This window comes from Dipodomys spectabilis, unplaced genomic scaffold (genome assembly GCF_019054845.1).
Source record: "Dipodomys spectabilis isolate Male_0828 unplaced genomic scaffold, ASM1905484v1 ptg000054l, whole genome shotgun sequence".
Classification (NCBI taxonomy): domain Eukaryota; kingdom Metazoa; phylum Chordata; class Mammalia; order Rodentia; family Heteromyidae; genus Dipodomys; species Dipodomys spectabilis.
Window position 1 is genome coordinate 21,081,416 of NW_024870731.1, and position 13,506 is coordinate 21,094,921.

General features: G+C 37.4%; 1 protein-coding gene across 1 annotated transcript in view; it reads right to left on the reverse strand.

Moving 5' to 3' along the window:
- Cfap20dc (CFAP20 domain containing) overlaps positions 1-13,506 on the reverse strand; it is a 208,415-nt gene that overhangs the window by 26,047 nt on the left and 168,862 nt on the right. The window contains exon 14 of the mRNA XM_042680019.1: positions 10,858-10,919. Coding sequence (XP_042535953.1) covers positions 10,858-10,919 — 62 coding nt within the window. The remainder of the gene's footprint in view (positions 1-10,857; positions 10,920-13,506) is intronic.

Genomic DNA, 13,506 nt, shown 5'->3' on the forward strand with positions numbered 1-13,506 from the left:
ATAGATGTAAAAATATAAATTTCTTCAAAATTTTGTTTTCTCAACTATTTGCAATACAAACCCAAGCAAGTAATTCATCTTCTTGCTATGATTCACAATAGTTGATTAAAATGTGACCTACTTTTATCCACTATCTGTAGAAAAAACATGGTAGGTTTAGTCATAAATATTCCATATTCTCAACTACCAAACTAAAAAACACCACCAATGAAAACAACCCAGTAGTGTCTTTTAAGCATTTCACTGAAAATAGATATTAGAAGATAATTTCTTGTGGTGATTGAGATTCCTGAAGAAAAACTACATGGAGCATTAGTATGCTTAGAACATAATTAACACTGATGCTACTTTAGGAAAGAAGAAATTTTAAAAGCCAGTGATGCTTCCTGGAAGGGCAGAATGAAGGTATTTTTAATGATGCTGTTTCCTAATTTAAAAGCTACATATCTTAACAGGGAATAGCCTCTAATGTTTTTAAGGTCAAGCCAGAAATATGTTGATGATTTAAAAAATGCAAGCCAAGTGCTTTATTATATTATACTAGCAGAATGTTATTGTACTTTAAAAATATCATTAAATCAGCACAAACCTGCACTTACCATTTCCTGCCCATTTTTCACACGGAGCTGCCTTCTGACTATGAGTAATCTGTTAATCTGCTCTTGGCCTCACAATCCGTCAAAGTGACAGATTCATTCCTTCCCTAATACATAAGATCTTCATTTACTGTGCCTGGCTGTAACTTTCTTTTTTGCTAGCACTGAAATGTGGAAATTCACAAGCAAATTTAGAGAATGTCACATGAGTATTGTTTCTTACTTCTTCCATTATTCTGGGAGGAGAAACTAAAACTTTCCTGGACTCCCAATGTGAATGAATAGTATTTCTAGAAGCCAGTTTTTGGTTTCAGTAAAAGTGCTTTTAAAGAGGTTGGAAAGTGTACACTTCACCAAGTCAGTGGCCATCTTGGAATTTTCTTTGAATTCTAGTGGCTAGTGAATGGTTTCTTACCTTTCACTCTCAATCCTTTATACAAAGAAAAAGATCATTTAATAGTTTAAGGATGAATTGCTCCCATGAAAGATGAAAGCTTCATTAACATAAACACCATTGTTTAATTGAAAGCAATATTGTGATTTCATTTAAGCTGAGATTTTCATTTTCATCTTGATGTGAGTGACCTCAGGCCAAGCCATATCTCAGGGTTTTTGGTTCCCTGTCAAAGGGGTAATACAAAAATGATTCTGCTAAAAAAAAAAAAAGATTAGATCAGTATAACAAGTTTTGCTTTTCCTTTCTCACTTTTATTAAGTAATCAAATGAAAGAACAAAAATCATGAGAATATATAAAATTCCAGCTTTCTTATTATTGTATTATATAAGAGATTAACAAAGTATATCAACTACAAATCACCATTAGGCTTCATGAATTATAGATTCAAGTGTTCATGTAATAATTTAAAGGTCACTGTTAATCTGCAAAATAAAAAGCAATTATGTATATAATCCATAGTGTATATTTGTATCTTTATGGTATCTCTATGCTATCTATATGATGCATGTTTTTCTCATTAATTTTGCCAACATTTTTGTCCTGATCCCCAAGTTGCATCTGATTTAATGAATGTTGGGAGGTAAAGGATTTTTAAAATCACTGGGTAAGAAAGGAGTCAATAGAACAATAAGGTTTATGTTAATTCAATCAAATCAACTAAAAGTTGTTTGTCTTTTCACCTTGGAGTCATTTTAAAGAAACTGCACATTTGACTTGTACAGTATTTGACTTGTCTGAGTGTGTTTTTATGTGGTAATGAATAGCATAATGTGAAGCTGTAAATGCTGGCAAACATAATATATTGCTAAAATGAAAAATTGTTTTAACTTTAACCAATTTCAAGACATAGTATTTTTTATACTAGCCATAGAAACATAAAAGAAATCTAAGGAAATAAAAACCAACTACTAACAAAAATAGAGTTGGCGCATGGGCACAGGTTGGAAAAGGCTGTGAATTTCCTTTGGCCAGGCACAGTACTGCTCTCCTCCTGCCAAATCATCACTAGCTGTCTACACTACTGCCTGAGTATCAGAGGGTAGATATGGGTTCTGCCAGAAGGCCACAGACTCACTGAGGGAACATTCAAGTCACCTAGTAGGGATCGGATATACTGAGCACTGTTGAAAGTGGAGCCGTGTTATGTTTTAAATCCTTTTGTGCCCTTGAGGATTCTTGTTTAAACATCAGGTAGCTATTTTGCACCAGATCACAACATGAATGATGCAACAGCAAGTGTAGGGACATGACTGGCTGTGGCCCTCTGACAATAATCATGGTCATACATTTCATATGTCCATGTCACTCTCCAGGGCCCTGTCCTATCTTCCCTTCCTCTCCACTCTCTCCCCTCCTCTAGTCAGAATGGAGATGAATGTTTTAAACCAGAATTAACATTTCAACTTTCTACAAATTCTGATTACTCTAGAAGGGGAAAGTGAATCTTTTAATTAAAAGCTGAAATTATACAATGTTATAATGATAAATGATTGCTTTGGTAATTAGCTTCTTTACAGTGGCTTGTGAACCACAGGTGCTCAGTTTTACCATCTGGATGGGCAGCAGTGACTGGGGAGGCTTGAGTAATCTTAGGAACCCATGCCACGTCTGTGGTTCTGAAACTCTCAGGGAGATGGGTTTCACGAATTTTCAATGTCAGAAAACAATACTGGTTACTATTTTCCCAGACTTAGTGTGTATAGTGCAAACACTAAAAGACAGACCAGGTGAAGAGCTAAGACCCAGTAGCCCATGAGAGACAGGTCATAGTGATGGCAGGCATCTCAACTGAGGGCAATGGTGAGTGATGATGGCTGGAGCTCAGGCAGGCAGGTCTGAGAGTGAACAGTGAAGCAAAGATAAAGACATCTTGCAAGATGGACACCTACTCTTCTTCCATGATGGCTGGTTAGGGCCTGAGACAGGTAGGGGCAGGTATACAATCTGACTAGACTTGCTCAGGTGAAACAATGGATCAGAACCAAGACTGGAAGTGGGCTGGGCAGATCAGCAAGTGGCAAGGGCAGAGGAGGAAGAAGTGATGGGACAGGGTACTGCCAGATGCAACTCTGTCCATTTACATGGTTAGTTGGTGGGTCCCCTGTAGCAAGGTGCCTTCTAGAGTCATGTAAGACAGGGGTCTTGGGTAAAGAGTGGTTAGAGATGAAAAGTATATGATTTGGGAAATTAAGTTTGCTGTTAGGTATAACTAAAGCTTTTCTGGGACTAAGCTGGAAAGCTAGAAAAGCCATGCTGGGAACTGAAGTGGGGAAGGGCTCAGGTGTTTTAAAAGTATTTCAATAATGAGGCAGATGGAATCAAGCCTTCTTTATTAGCAGGAAGGGCAGGAAGTTACTTGAATTTAAGAGAGCAGCAGGTTCAGGCTCTTGCCTTTCTCTCTGTACATATGTCATATATATACATAGTATATACACATATATACACACACATATCCATCCATCCATCCATCCATCCATCCATCCATCCATCCATCCATCCATCCATCCATCCATCCATCCACACAAAGCTTTTCCTTCTTTTCTCATTTCCCTATCTGTATTCTGTCAGCCTGGTGAGGGTTGATGTGACAACCCAAGCAGATGTCTATAAGTGGCCCACTGACTTCATGATAGACATGAACAGGCTAATACCGACAAGCAATTTCCAGTAAGAACACAGCAATTAAATTATGACAAACTATCTATTTAAAGGTTTAAAACGATATATTTACCAGAGACTTACGATTATGGCTAACTTCCAGTGGACATTTTAAACACAATTCCTGGAAAAGGTTTTACTTATTAAAATAAGAATAGGTCCAGGTACTGGATATACTGAAGAAAGAAAATAATTGCAGTGCACATGCGCTCCAACTAGCAGCTTATCACACAGAGATGTAGCTTATGCAGAGAGATGGGACACTTGGTTTTGTGAGGCGAGTTCCAATGATTTTAACACAGTTCTTGAGTGTTTGCTGTGTGGGGGGCATTCTTGGAAACAAAGATAAGGTTCTAGCTCATGCATTTTTGGCTCCAGGTAGGAAAAGAAGTGTGCAGAAAACAAAGAAACAAAGAAAATATCAGACTGTGGAGTACTATGGTCAAAATCATCGACAGTGTAATGAAAGTGACTGAGGGCCATCTCTGATGAGGTAATGTTTATCTGAGTAGGTAAGAGGAAGTTGTTATGTAACCCTCCAGGCAGAGCTCCAGAGTTAGAACAAGCCTAGAATATTTGAGGAAAAGAGAAGCTCATGTTGTTTAGTAGAAAGATACATAGTGACTTGAAATAGTTTGAGAAGTGAACTTAGGAATTAGATTCAAGCTTAGTTGTAATAACAGCCTCTCATAAAAACGTAACTCTACTTGGTTATAAACAAGGCAATATCATTGTCTTTCTATTTTCAGACAAAGGAAGGACAATTCTTGAAAAGACTGACAAATTTAACTGGCTACTGTTGAAAATGAAACATTTCAGTGGTGTCTGCATATGAACCTACTGCCTTTCTCTCCTTCCCACCCCACTTCCATCTTCTCTTAACTTGAATGTTGATGGAAGCTGGGCATAGAGGTTCATGTCTATAATCCTGGCTAATCAGGAGGTGGAGATTGCTCAGAGACTGGGGAAAAAGTTAGTGAGATCCCATCTCAACAAATAAGCTGGGGTAGAAGGGGGTCTTCCCTATGGTCCTAGCTCCAAGGAGCAGGACTGTGATCTGTAGATAGCCCTGAGGAAAAAGGCAAGACCCTATCTGAAAAATAACTAAAGGCAATATGAGCTAGTGGGGGTGGTATAGCAGCTGACTAGCATGCATGAGGCCCTGAGTTCAAACCTGTAACAATTAAACAACTGATGGAGTGCCTATTTTCACCACATTTATATATAACACAGGAACATAGATTCAGCTTTCCATCTCCGTGATAAGTTGTTAAAATTAACAACTTAAGCTGGGCATCGGTGGCTCATGCCTGTAATCCTAGCTACCCAGAAGGCTGAGATCTGAGGATTGCAGTTGAAGCCATCCTGGGCAGGAAAGTCTGTGAGACTCTTATCTCCAATTAACCACTAGAAAACTGGAAGTGGCGCTGTGGCTCAAGTGGTAGAGTGCTCAACTTGAGCTGAAGAGCTGAAGGATAGTACCCAGGCCGAGTTCAAGCCCCATGACCGATGCCCTCTCCTGACCCCCACCAAAATTAACAACTTAGAAGGAGAAAAGGTTTGCTTCAGCTCATGGTTTCAGGGGCTTCAGTCCATGGTTGCTTGGCTCTTGCTCTGGGCCTATGGAGACGGAGTGAGTTATGGTAGAAAGATATGAAAGGCTAGTTCAGCGACAGCAGCCAGGAAACAATGAAAGAGGAAGGGTCTGAGATCCCTATAAGATCCCACCCCTGATGATCTAAGATCATCCAACTAGGCCCACTTCATAAAGGTTTTATCCCCCTGAAGCAGTATGGGGGCCACACTTTCAACACATGGTCCTTTGGGCTCTGCATGGAGAATCAGTACCCTCAAATGAACGGGTGTGAATTTGTGGGACTAGGATTATGAGTTCCTACTCAGAAGACTGGCAAGTATGGCAGGAAAGTTAGGGAGACTCTTATGTCCAATTACGCACCAAAAAAAGCTGGAAACAAGGCTGTGTCTCAAGTGATAGAGCACTAGCTTTTGGCAAAAAAAGCTCAGGGACAGCACCTAGGTCCTGAGTTCAAATCCTAAGACCAGCATAAAAAAATGAAGTCCTGATAAAAAGAAATGATAAAAATAAAAATCAGTACCTTTGGTTATATAGGCAAAGTGTCAACATAGAATTCAGATGATCAGTTAACAGGACTCGCACGTGCTACATTTAGAGGAATGAAATGTTGGCTTAGGTAAGAAGGAAATCCTCTATTGTGCTTTTGTCTCAAGGAGGAAATCCAACTTGCTCAAAAATGATCCAAATTAGTCATTTAGAAGAGCAACATCAAATACGAAGTTTATAGACTTCATTTGTCTATACATCTTCTCTCTTTGGTGATAGAAGAAGCTTAAGCAACCAAAAAGATGACTATGAAATTGAGAGTCTTGACAACTGGAGAGAAAGAAAAATGAAGCCACTGTGACTGGTCTGAGTAGTGCATGCAGGTTACAAAGACAGCCAGCTTGCCTCAGTCAGGCTGGCTGAGCTATTGGGAACTTGAGGTCACTGGTTATTAATCATTTATCAAAGTCTGAAGGACTTTATCAGATAATTATAGTCATAAGTATGTTTATATCAACCAAACATGTGGCAGTGCTACAGAGGATTCGGGCCCTAACACAATCTGCCATAACATTTAAGAAAACTACAGATAAGTGATAAATCATAAAGCAAACCCTTTACAAAACCATGCCATTCACTACTGCTTGGGGATTCTAGAATTATTTTCTATACATTTTTTATTTCCATAGACATTTAGAACCTTATAAAGCCCGTGACTATTTCCTCCTCATCTTAATTTTTCAGTGAGTATAAAACAGCAAGTCAAATCATTATTTGCAATGAAAAAACTGGTTATTAATGAAATCCATCTGAACAGACGAGAATGTAATGACACCTTATTTCCTAAAATTCATTTCTGAGCAAAAAATACCTTGTGCTGTTCTGAAGAATCTACCTAAACATATAAACAGATGTGTCTAAGGGACAGCTCTAACCCCACAAACTAATAGATGGCATTTTCAAATAAATGACTCAAGGCTGCAAAGGGAATCCATTTTGCTCTGTTTGCAGCATGCAAGTTTACATGCTAGGAAACATTTCTCAACATGAATGAACTGTGAAATTGTTTCCTCCAACCCTCCACTCCTCTAAATCGTATTAGATTAGGTTAGCCATTTCTGTACTTTGTCCTCAAGGCTGTCAGTGCCCCAAGAGGTAGCACCAGTGGATTGGGAGGCAGGAGCTCTGGCAGCTGAGATACTGCCTAAATAACAGTGTGTTAGCAACATATAATGAGAAACAACACCCCTTGCCCAACAATGCATGGGAAAACGGATTTTTTGCAAAGCTAGCCATACCAGGGATTGTGATGAAGTGAACCATACACACACACACACACACACACACACACACACACACACACACACGTGTATATATATATGAATATATATATATATATTCCTAGATTGTAATCTTCTCAGGAAAATGATTACCATTACACCCCACCTTGCTCCACTGTCAAGTACTGCCCTGTGAGTATAAGTAAATGGCTTTATTGTGAAGAAAACAGTGTATGAATGCATGCAGTGTTTTAGGTGTTTTCAACTGAGAGCTAACTCTAAACCTAAATTTATCTTCCTAGTATATTGCACTGTACCTTTATTTAATACTGAATATACGAAATGAAGAAGCTAATGAAAATCTTTTCAGAGCAAAATGTAAATGAAAGACTTTGGGGATATTTTGTTCTGTTACAGTAGTGAAGTGAGTTGAAGGCTGACTCCCTTAATATGTATATATATGGCTCATGAGTATGTGTAATTTAAGAATGCTAGATTCTTCATTGTTTGGTGCAGATGCATGTACTTCATTGAAGCTAATGCAGTAATCCACTTGCCAGAGGGCATATCTTGATGTCTTCTTAGTGGACATGTGTGCATATACCTCCCTAATCACTGCTGTGTTATTACTCATATTACAACCACCAGTTTTTCAGGTATTAAGTTCTGGATATGAAAACTTCCAAAAGTCTTTTTATATAGCAGTTCCCATCTAGGATTCATGTTAAATGTTTATCCAAGAAGGTGTCTTTAGAGGCAAATCTTTTTCATGTTAATTATCAGGGTATTTAATTTTAATTTTTAATGTAAAATTATAGAGTTCTATAATGTGAGATATAAAGCACGGTGTATTATTTGCAAGAAATATACTAAATACACATCTTAAGAAGAACCATAGCGCTGAATTACACATATGATTTAAGCCACTTTATATGATGATATATGCAGATCTCAGAATTTTATCATCTCTGCATTTATGGCCCAACAATACGTTTCCATCAATTTTCCAAACTACTGATATACCAAGCCTGAAGCCAAGGCATGTAGTTGGCAGTTTTATAACACTTTTCTAGGAAACTGAGGATAACCTGATAGCAAATGAAGTTTGGATCACACTTTTGTTTTGCATTAGTATTTGTCCTTTTAATTTCATTATATAAAATATAAATTACTTTTTATGAGGAGTATGAACATTTAATTGGTTTCATAAAATATATTGTCTGTTCGATTGTAAATTTTCTTACATTCTTTTTGATATTCTATCTTTGGGGATTACCTTGTAAAATAGATACTAAAAGTCATATACTACCACATGCATCTAAATATTCATTTATTTATTCACCTACCTAATATTTATGAGGAATAATTTTGAAACAGTTCAGTAAAATAAAGTTAGGTAGTATTACCATTCAGTGGTAGGATTGGTTTATCTAAGTGAAATCTAAATGAATCTCCATAAAAGGAACAGAATCATAAAATTGGAATTGACTTCATAGAGCATATCATTCAGGTTCTTTCCTTTACACATGTTGATGTTCACATTATGAAATGCCATCTGGGAAGGTTGAAAGACTTGTTTAGATCATATACTATGTTAGTGGAGAATTCAGATAAGGATTAGGAAACTATCTCCTTTTAGTGAAGGCATGGTTTCATTTTCTAATACCTCTTATTATCATTATTATGTGTTGAGACTAAAAATTCTGAAGTTATTATAATTTGGACCAAAGTTGGGTTTCCAGTTACTTAGAAGGCTTACTCAAATATGGAAAAAAATTATCAGATAAATCTGGATGAGCTTCAAAGTTGTAAGTGACAAGTTTGCCTACCAAGAGAGATATGATTTTAAGAATGTTAAAATATAAAAAGGAAGAGAAGGCTCACAGTTTCAGAGGGTTCATGGTAGTTTGGCACTGTGCACTTTGTACTTGGTGGTTGGAGTATGTGGAGGAGGCTACTTATCTCATGGCAAACAGAAAGCAGACAGTGAGACAGGAAGGGGCCAGGACCAAGATACCCCCCAGTGACTCACCTCCAGTGACATACTTCCTCTGTCTAGGCCCTATGCTAAACTTTCCACATTGCCACCAGCTAGGAACCTAGGATTATTTTTTTATTGTGAAAATACTGTACAGAGGGGTTACAATTGCATGGGCAAGATAGTGAGTACATTTCTTATCAAGCATTGTAGCCTCCTCCTTTGTTTACCCTTCCCATCCCTTCCCATCCTCCCTCCCCCCCACTCAGTCCTCCCCCCCTAGTTATAAAGTTCGTTTTTGATATGACAACTTGTACTTCTCACTGTTGCAACAGGTCCACCTGTATCCTTATTTAAACGACTTGTTTTTCCCCTTCCCCTCCACAAATTATACCGACATCAAATACAGTGAAAGCAGGGGTTATACTGTGGGGAAGGGACATACAAAGCAACAAAGAAATAATCTTATAAATTGCGTTAGAAACGAATGAAAGAAAAAAAACATTTAAAATACATATCTTAGGGTTCATTTTCCTAACATCACCTTATCTGACCTTTTCTGCTTGACTCATACATATACTAGATATTGCAAATAAGGGAAATCATGGGACCTATGTTTCTTTGGGCTTGGCTTACTTCACTTAATATAATTTTTTCCAACTCTTTCCATTTCCTAACAAATGGGGTAATGTCATTCTTTCTGATGGAGGCATGGAACCGAGGAGTTAACTAAGAGCCAGTGGGGATATTTCAGAGCCACACTGTAACATCAGGCTAAGTAGTTTGATGATGAGATTCATTCTAGTAACTAGTGTTCAAGATAAACCAACTTTTCATTCAATTGCTAGTGTATTGCAGAGATTAAGTGATATTAATTTAAATGGACAAGCTGATTTTTATAGCTATATAATAGATACATATGTATAATCAGATTTGCTTATTTTTACTCTATTTAAAATTATGTTTTTTTCTCATAACTGACAAATGATTCAGATGCCAGTGATAGTTCTGAAAGAATATTGAGATTTCTGGAAGAAATGACCACTTGAATTTATATTAGCTGTCTTGATAAATTTAAAGGCATGTATAATATTTTGACCTAAAAGTGTTCTTAACATCAAATACTTATTAAAATGCACTATTTGTACTAATGAAATAAATTAACCTTTAGCTCACCATGTGCTAAGAACTTAACTGAGAAGTTTTTATACATTAGTCCATTCGAATGTCCTTAAAAATACTCACCATGATGTGATTACTTTGCCTGAATTTCTTCATGTTAAATGACATGCTCAAAACACCCCAGCTAGGGATTTAAACCTAGGTATACTTATCATTACTGCACAGTTGGAATAAGAAAAATAGATGATGCTAGGTGCTGATGGCTCACGTCTGTTGTACTAGCTATTTAGTAGGCTGAGATTTGATGGATAGCATTTTGGGATCATTCTAGGGGGAAAAGTTTGCTAGACACTGTCTCCAAAATAACCAGTAAGAAGCTAGTCTAGAGGTAGGGCTCAAGTGATAGGGCAGTGCCATTTGAATGAGTATGAGGTCTTGAAAGCATGAGTTCAACTCTGGAATCAACAAGGAAAAAAAGAGAAAGAAGGGAAGAAGGAAGGAAAGGAGGGAAAGCAGGAAAGAAAGAAAGGGAGAAAGAAAGAAAAAGAAGGGAAGTAAAAGAAAATGAATTAAGACTTCCAAAGCTCCTTGGAACTTTTGTATATCAGTTTCATAAAACCAAGAAAAGAATGTAGTCTTCTAAATATGGTTTTAGAAATTTTAGATTATTAGTGATCTTTACCGTGGGTTAGAAGGAGAAGGTGGGTTCATTTCTTTCTGATAGTGGCGACCCTGGTTGACAGGCTGTAAAAGACAAAATGTGTGAGGTATCAATCAGCACAACTCTTAATGTATATATTTACATGCATTTTCAGTTCTGTAATTGTTTTCTGAGGCACAGACCAAAGAAGGGTCTGCATTTATTTTACAGATCAGGTAAAGGCTTTTTGGATGATCTAGTAAAAAGCAGAGTGGAATAAAGAAAGAACACAGACTCTTTTAATGGCCAACACTGGGCTCAGTTGCATCTATGGTGTAATTAAAGGTCATGTGTTAGTATCCTCCTTTTTGTAGAATCGTTATGCCATAAAAATGGTTGAAGATGAGCACTGATAGCTCATGCCTGTAATCCTAGTAACTCAGGAGACAGATTTAAGGATTGTGGTTCAAAGCCAGTTTGGGCAGGAAACTCTGAGATTCTTTAATTAACCACCAAAAAGCTGGAAGTGGAGCTATGGCTCAAGTGGTAGAGCTATATCCCTGAGCAAAAAAGCTAGTCAACAACACCCAATCTTGAGTTTAAGCCCCAGTATAGGCATAAAAGCAAACAAACCCCAATGATCAATATTTCTAGACAGAGCAAAATAAAACAAGATATCCTGCAAACTAATACTGCCTTGTGAGCATGAGTAATAATACAGAGACAATGAAAATATGTTTATGTTTCACTGTTAATAACTTTTCAAGATAACATGTACTGCCGTTAATGAAAATGACATATATGAATCTAGGTGGCCATTTTTCCCAAGTGTACAATACAGATCTAAGCAGTGATTGGTAAACTGAGGAAAACTGACGCTAACACCTAACAAGAATGTGAAGTTTCAACTTTTCCTTCCACAAGAATCCTTCACATTGTTATTTTGTAACAGTTAAAAAACAGCACCCTATGTAACCCTAAACTCTGCCTGTAATGGAACTTTCCCTCCTTTTTTCTACAAATGGAGAAAATTCTGTTAGTTAATGTAAATTTCTCTTTTGAATATCAACTCCAAGTATTTTCCTCATATGGTTCATAACAGTATAATTCTTTTTAGCATTCTTGTTTTATTACATGTTAGAATTTGGTACTTTTTTTTGCCGGTCATGGGGCCTGAATTCTGGGCCTGGGCGCTGTCCCTCAGCTCTTCAGCTCAAAGCTAGGACTCTACCACTTGAGCCACAGTTCCCCTTCCGGCTTTTTCTGTTTATGTGGTGCTGAGGAATTGAACCCAGGGCTTCATGCATTCGAGGCAAGCACTCTACCACTGAGCCACTTTCCCAGTCCAGAATTTGGTACAATTAAAAATTTTTAATCAAAATGTGACTTCCTTACCCAAAGAAGTTAAGACTTTGACACCTATAATAATGTGGACCACAGTTTTGACCCCCAACCATGGCAAATGGTGTGGCAGGGATACCTGCATAGAAAGATGTCCACATTCCTTACTTCCCACATTTTCCTTATTTTAATAGGTATTAAAGTATTAATGACACAGGTGATAGAATTCTTGAGAATAACCTGTCTTTTTCCATGAATGATCTCTTAGAAGTGATCCTTTAAATCAAATATCCCGTTTGATAATCACAGTCAGTTAGCCTGACTACCTGAGATGCACCATGAATTTAAATGTATTCAGATACTTTGGTAATTGAACCAATATCAGTGCATCGCCATTTCAGTAATAAGAAACAACAGCTGGGAGAATAGTGGAAGGAAAAACATGTCATAAGGCATATTTGATCTCACTAGAGAAATAAGACTTGCAGCAATTTGAAAGTGAAATTTACTTCTATGTTTTAGGCTTTATTGTTTCACAGCAAAAAAAAAAAAAAAAAAGAAATTAGCAAGCAAAGGGCCTTATAGGTTTTCTAGATGAAATCACACTGGTGAAGAAATATTCCTGGTAATAAATTCATTGGTATTCATTCAGTATTTCAGCTATATGCAGGCCTCCAGTGAATAGACTTCTGCCTATTTATTTTCAGAGACATTTCCATAATTCTCTAAGAATCATAGCCCTGTTATTCAGCCAAAGGTCTATTTCTTAATTTTATGCTACTAATTCTATTTGTCCTTATTTCAAGCTCTTATTCCAAATGACTTACTCTATCCCTTGGAAAATGGCTATAGTGTTGGACTCAGCTCGCATTTTGGACTCCACTGAGAGGATCCTGTCCATCTTTGCTCATGTTTATAAAAACAGATTTAGTTATGCAATGAAGAAAACCTCCACAACTCAGTGCAAATTTCCTTTTGGACAGTATCACCCCTTCTTGTGTTCTCAGAGAGATTCTTAAGTGCTGCAAAACAAAAATACCTAATGGAAGGTTTTCAAAGTAATAGGACTGCTAACATGGACAGATAGAATGATAGCTTCTGTGAAGTGAGTTGTCCTCACATACACATGGATATTGAGAGGGTTCAGGACATGGTACCTTAAAATGTCACTTTGAAATGGCAGCAGCAGCAGCAGCATGGTCACCTCCACCTTCTTTTGCTCTTTGAACCTGAAGCAGCCCCTAAGACCCTTGTGTGAGAGGTGCCCTCCCCATCTCCCCATACCCAGAAGAATTGGAACAGCCTGCCTCTGAAAACTGTCTCAGAGAAGAAACGGAAACAAAGGTCATG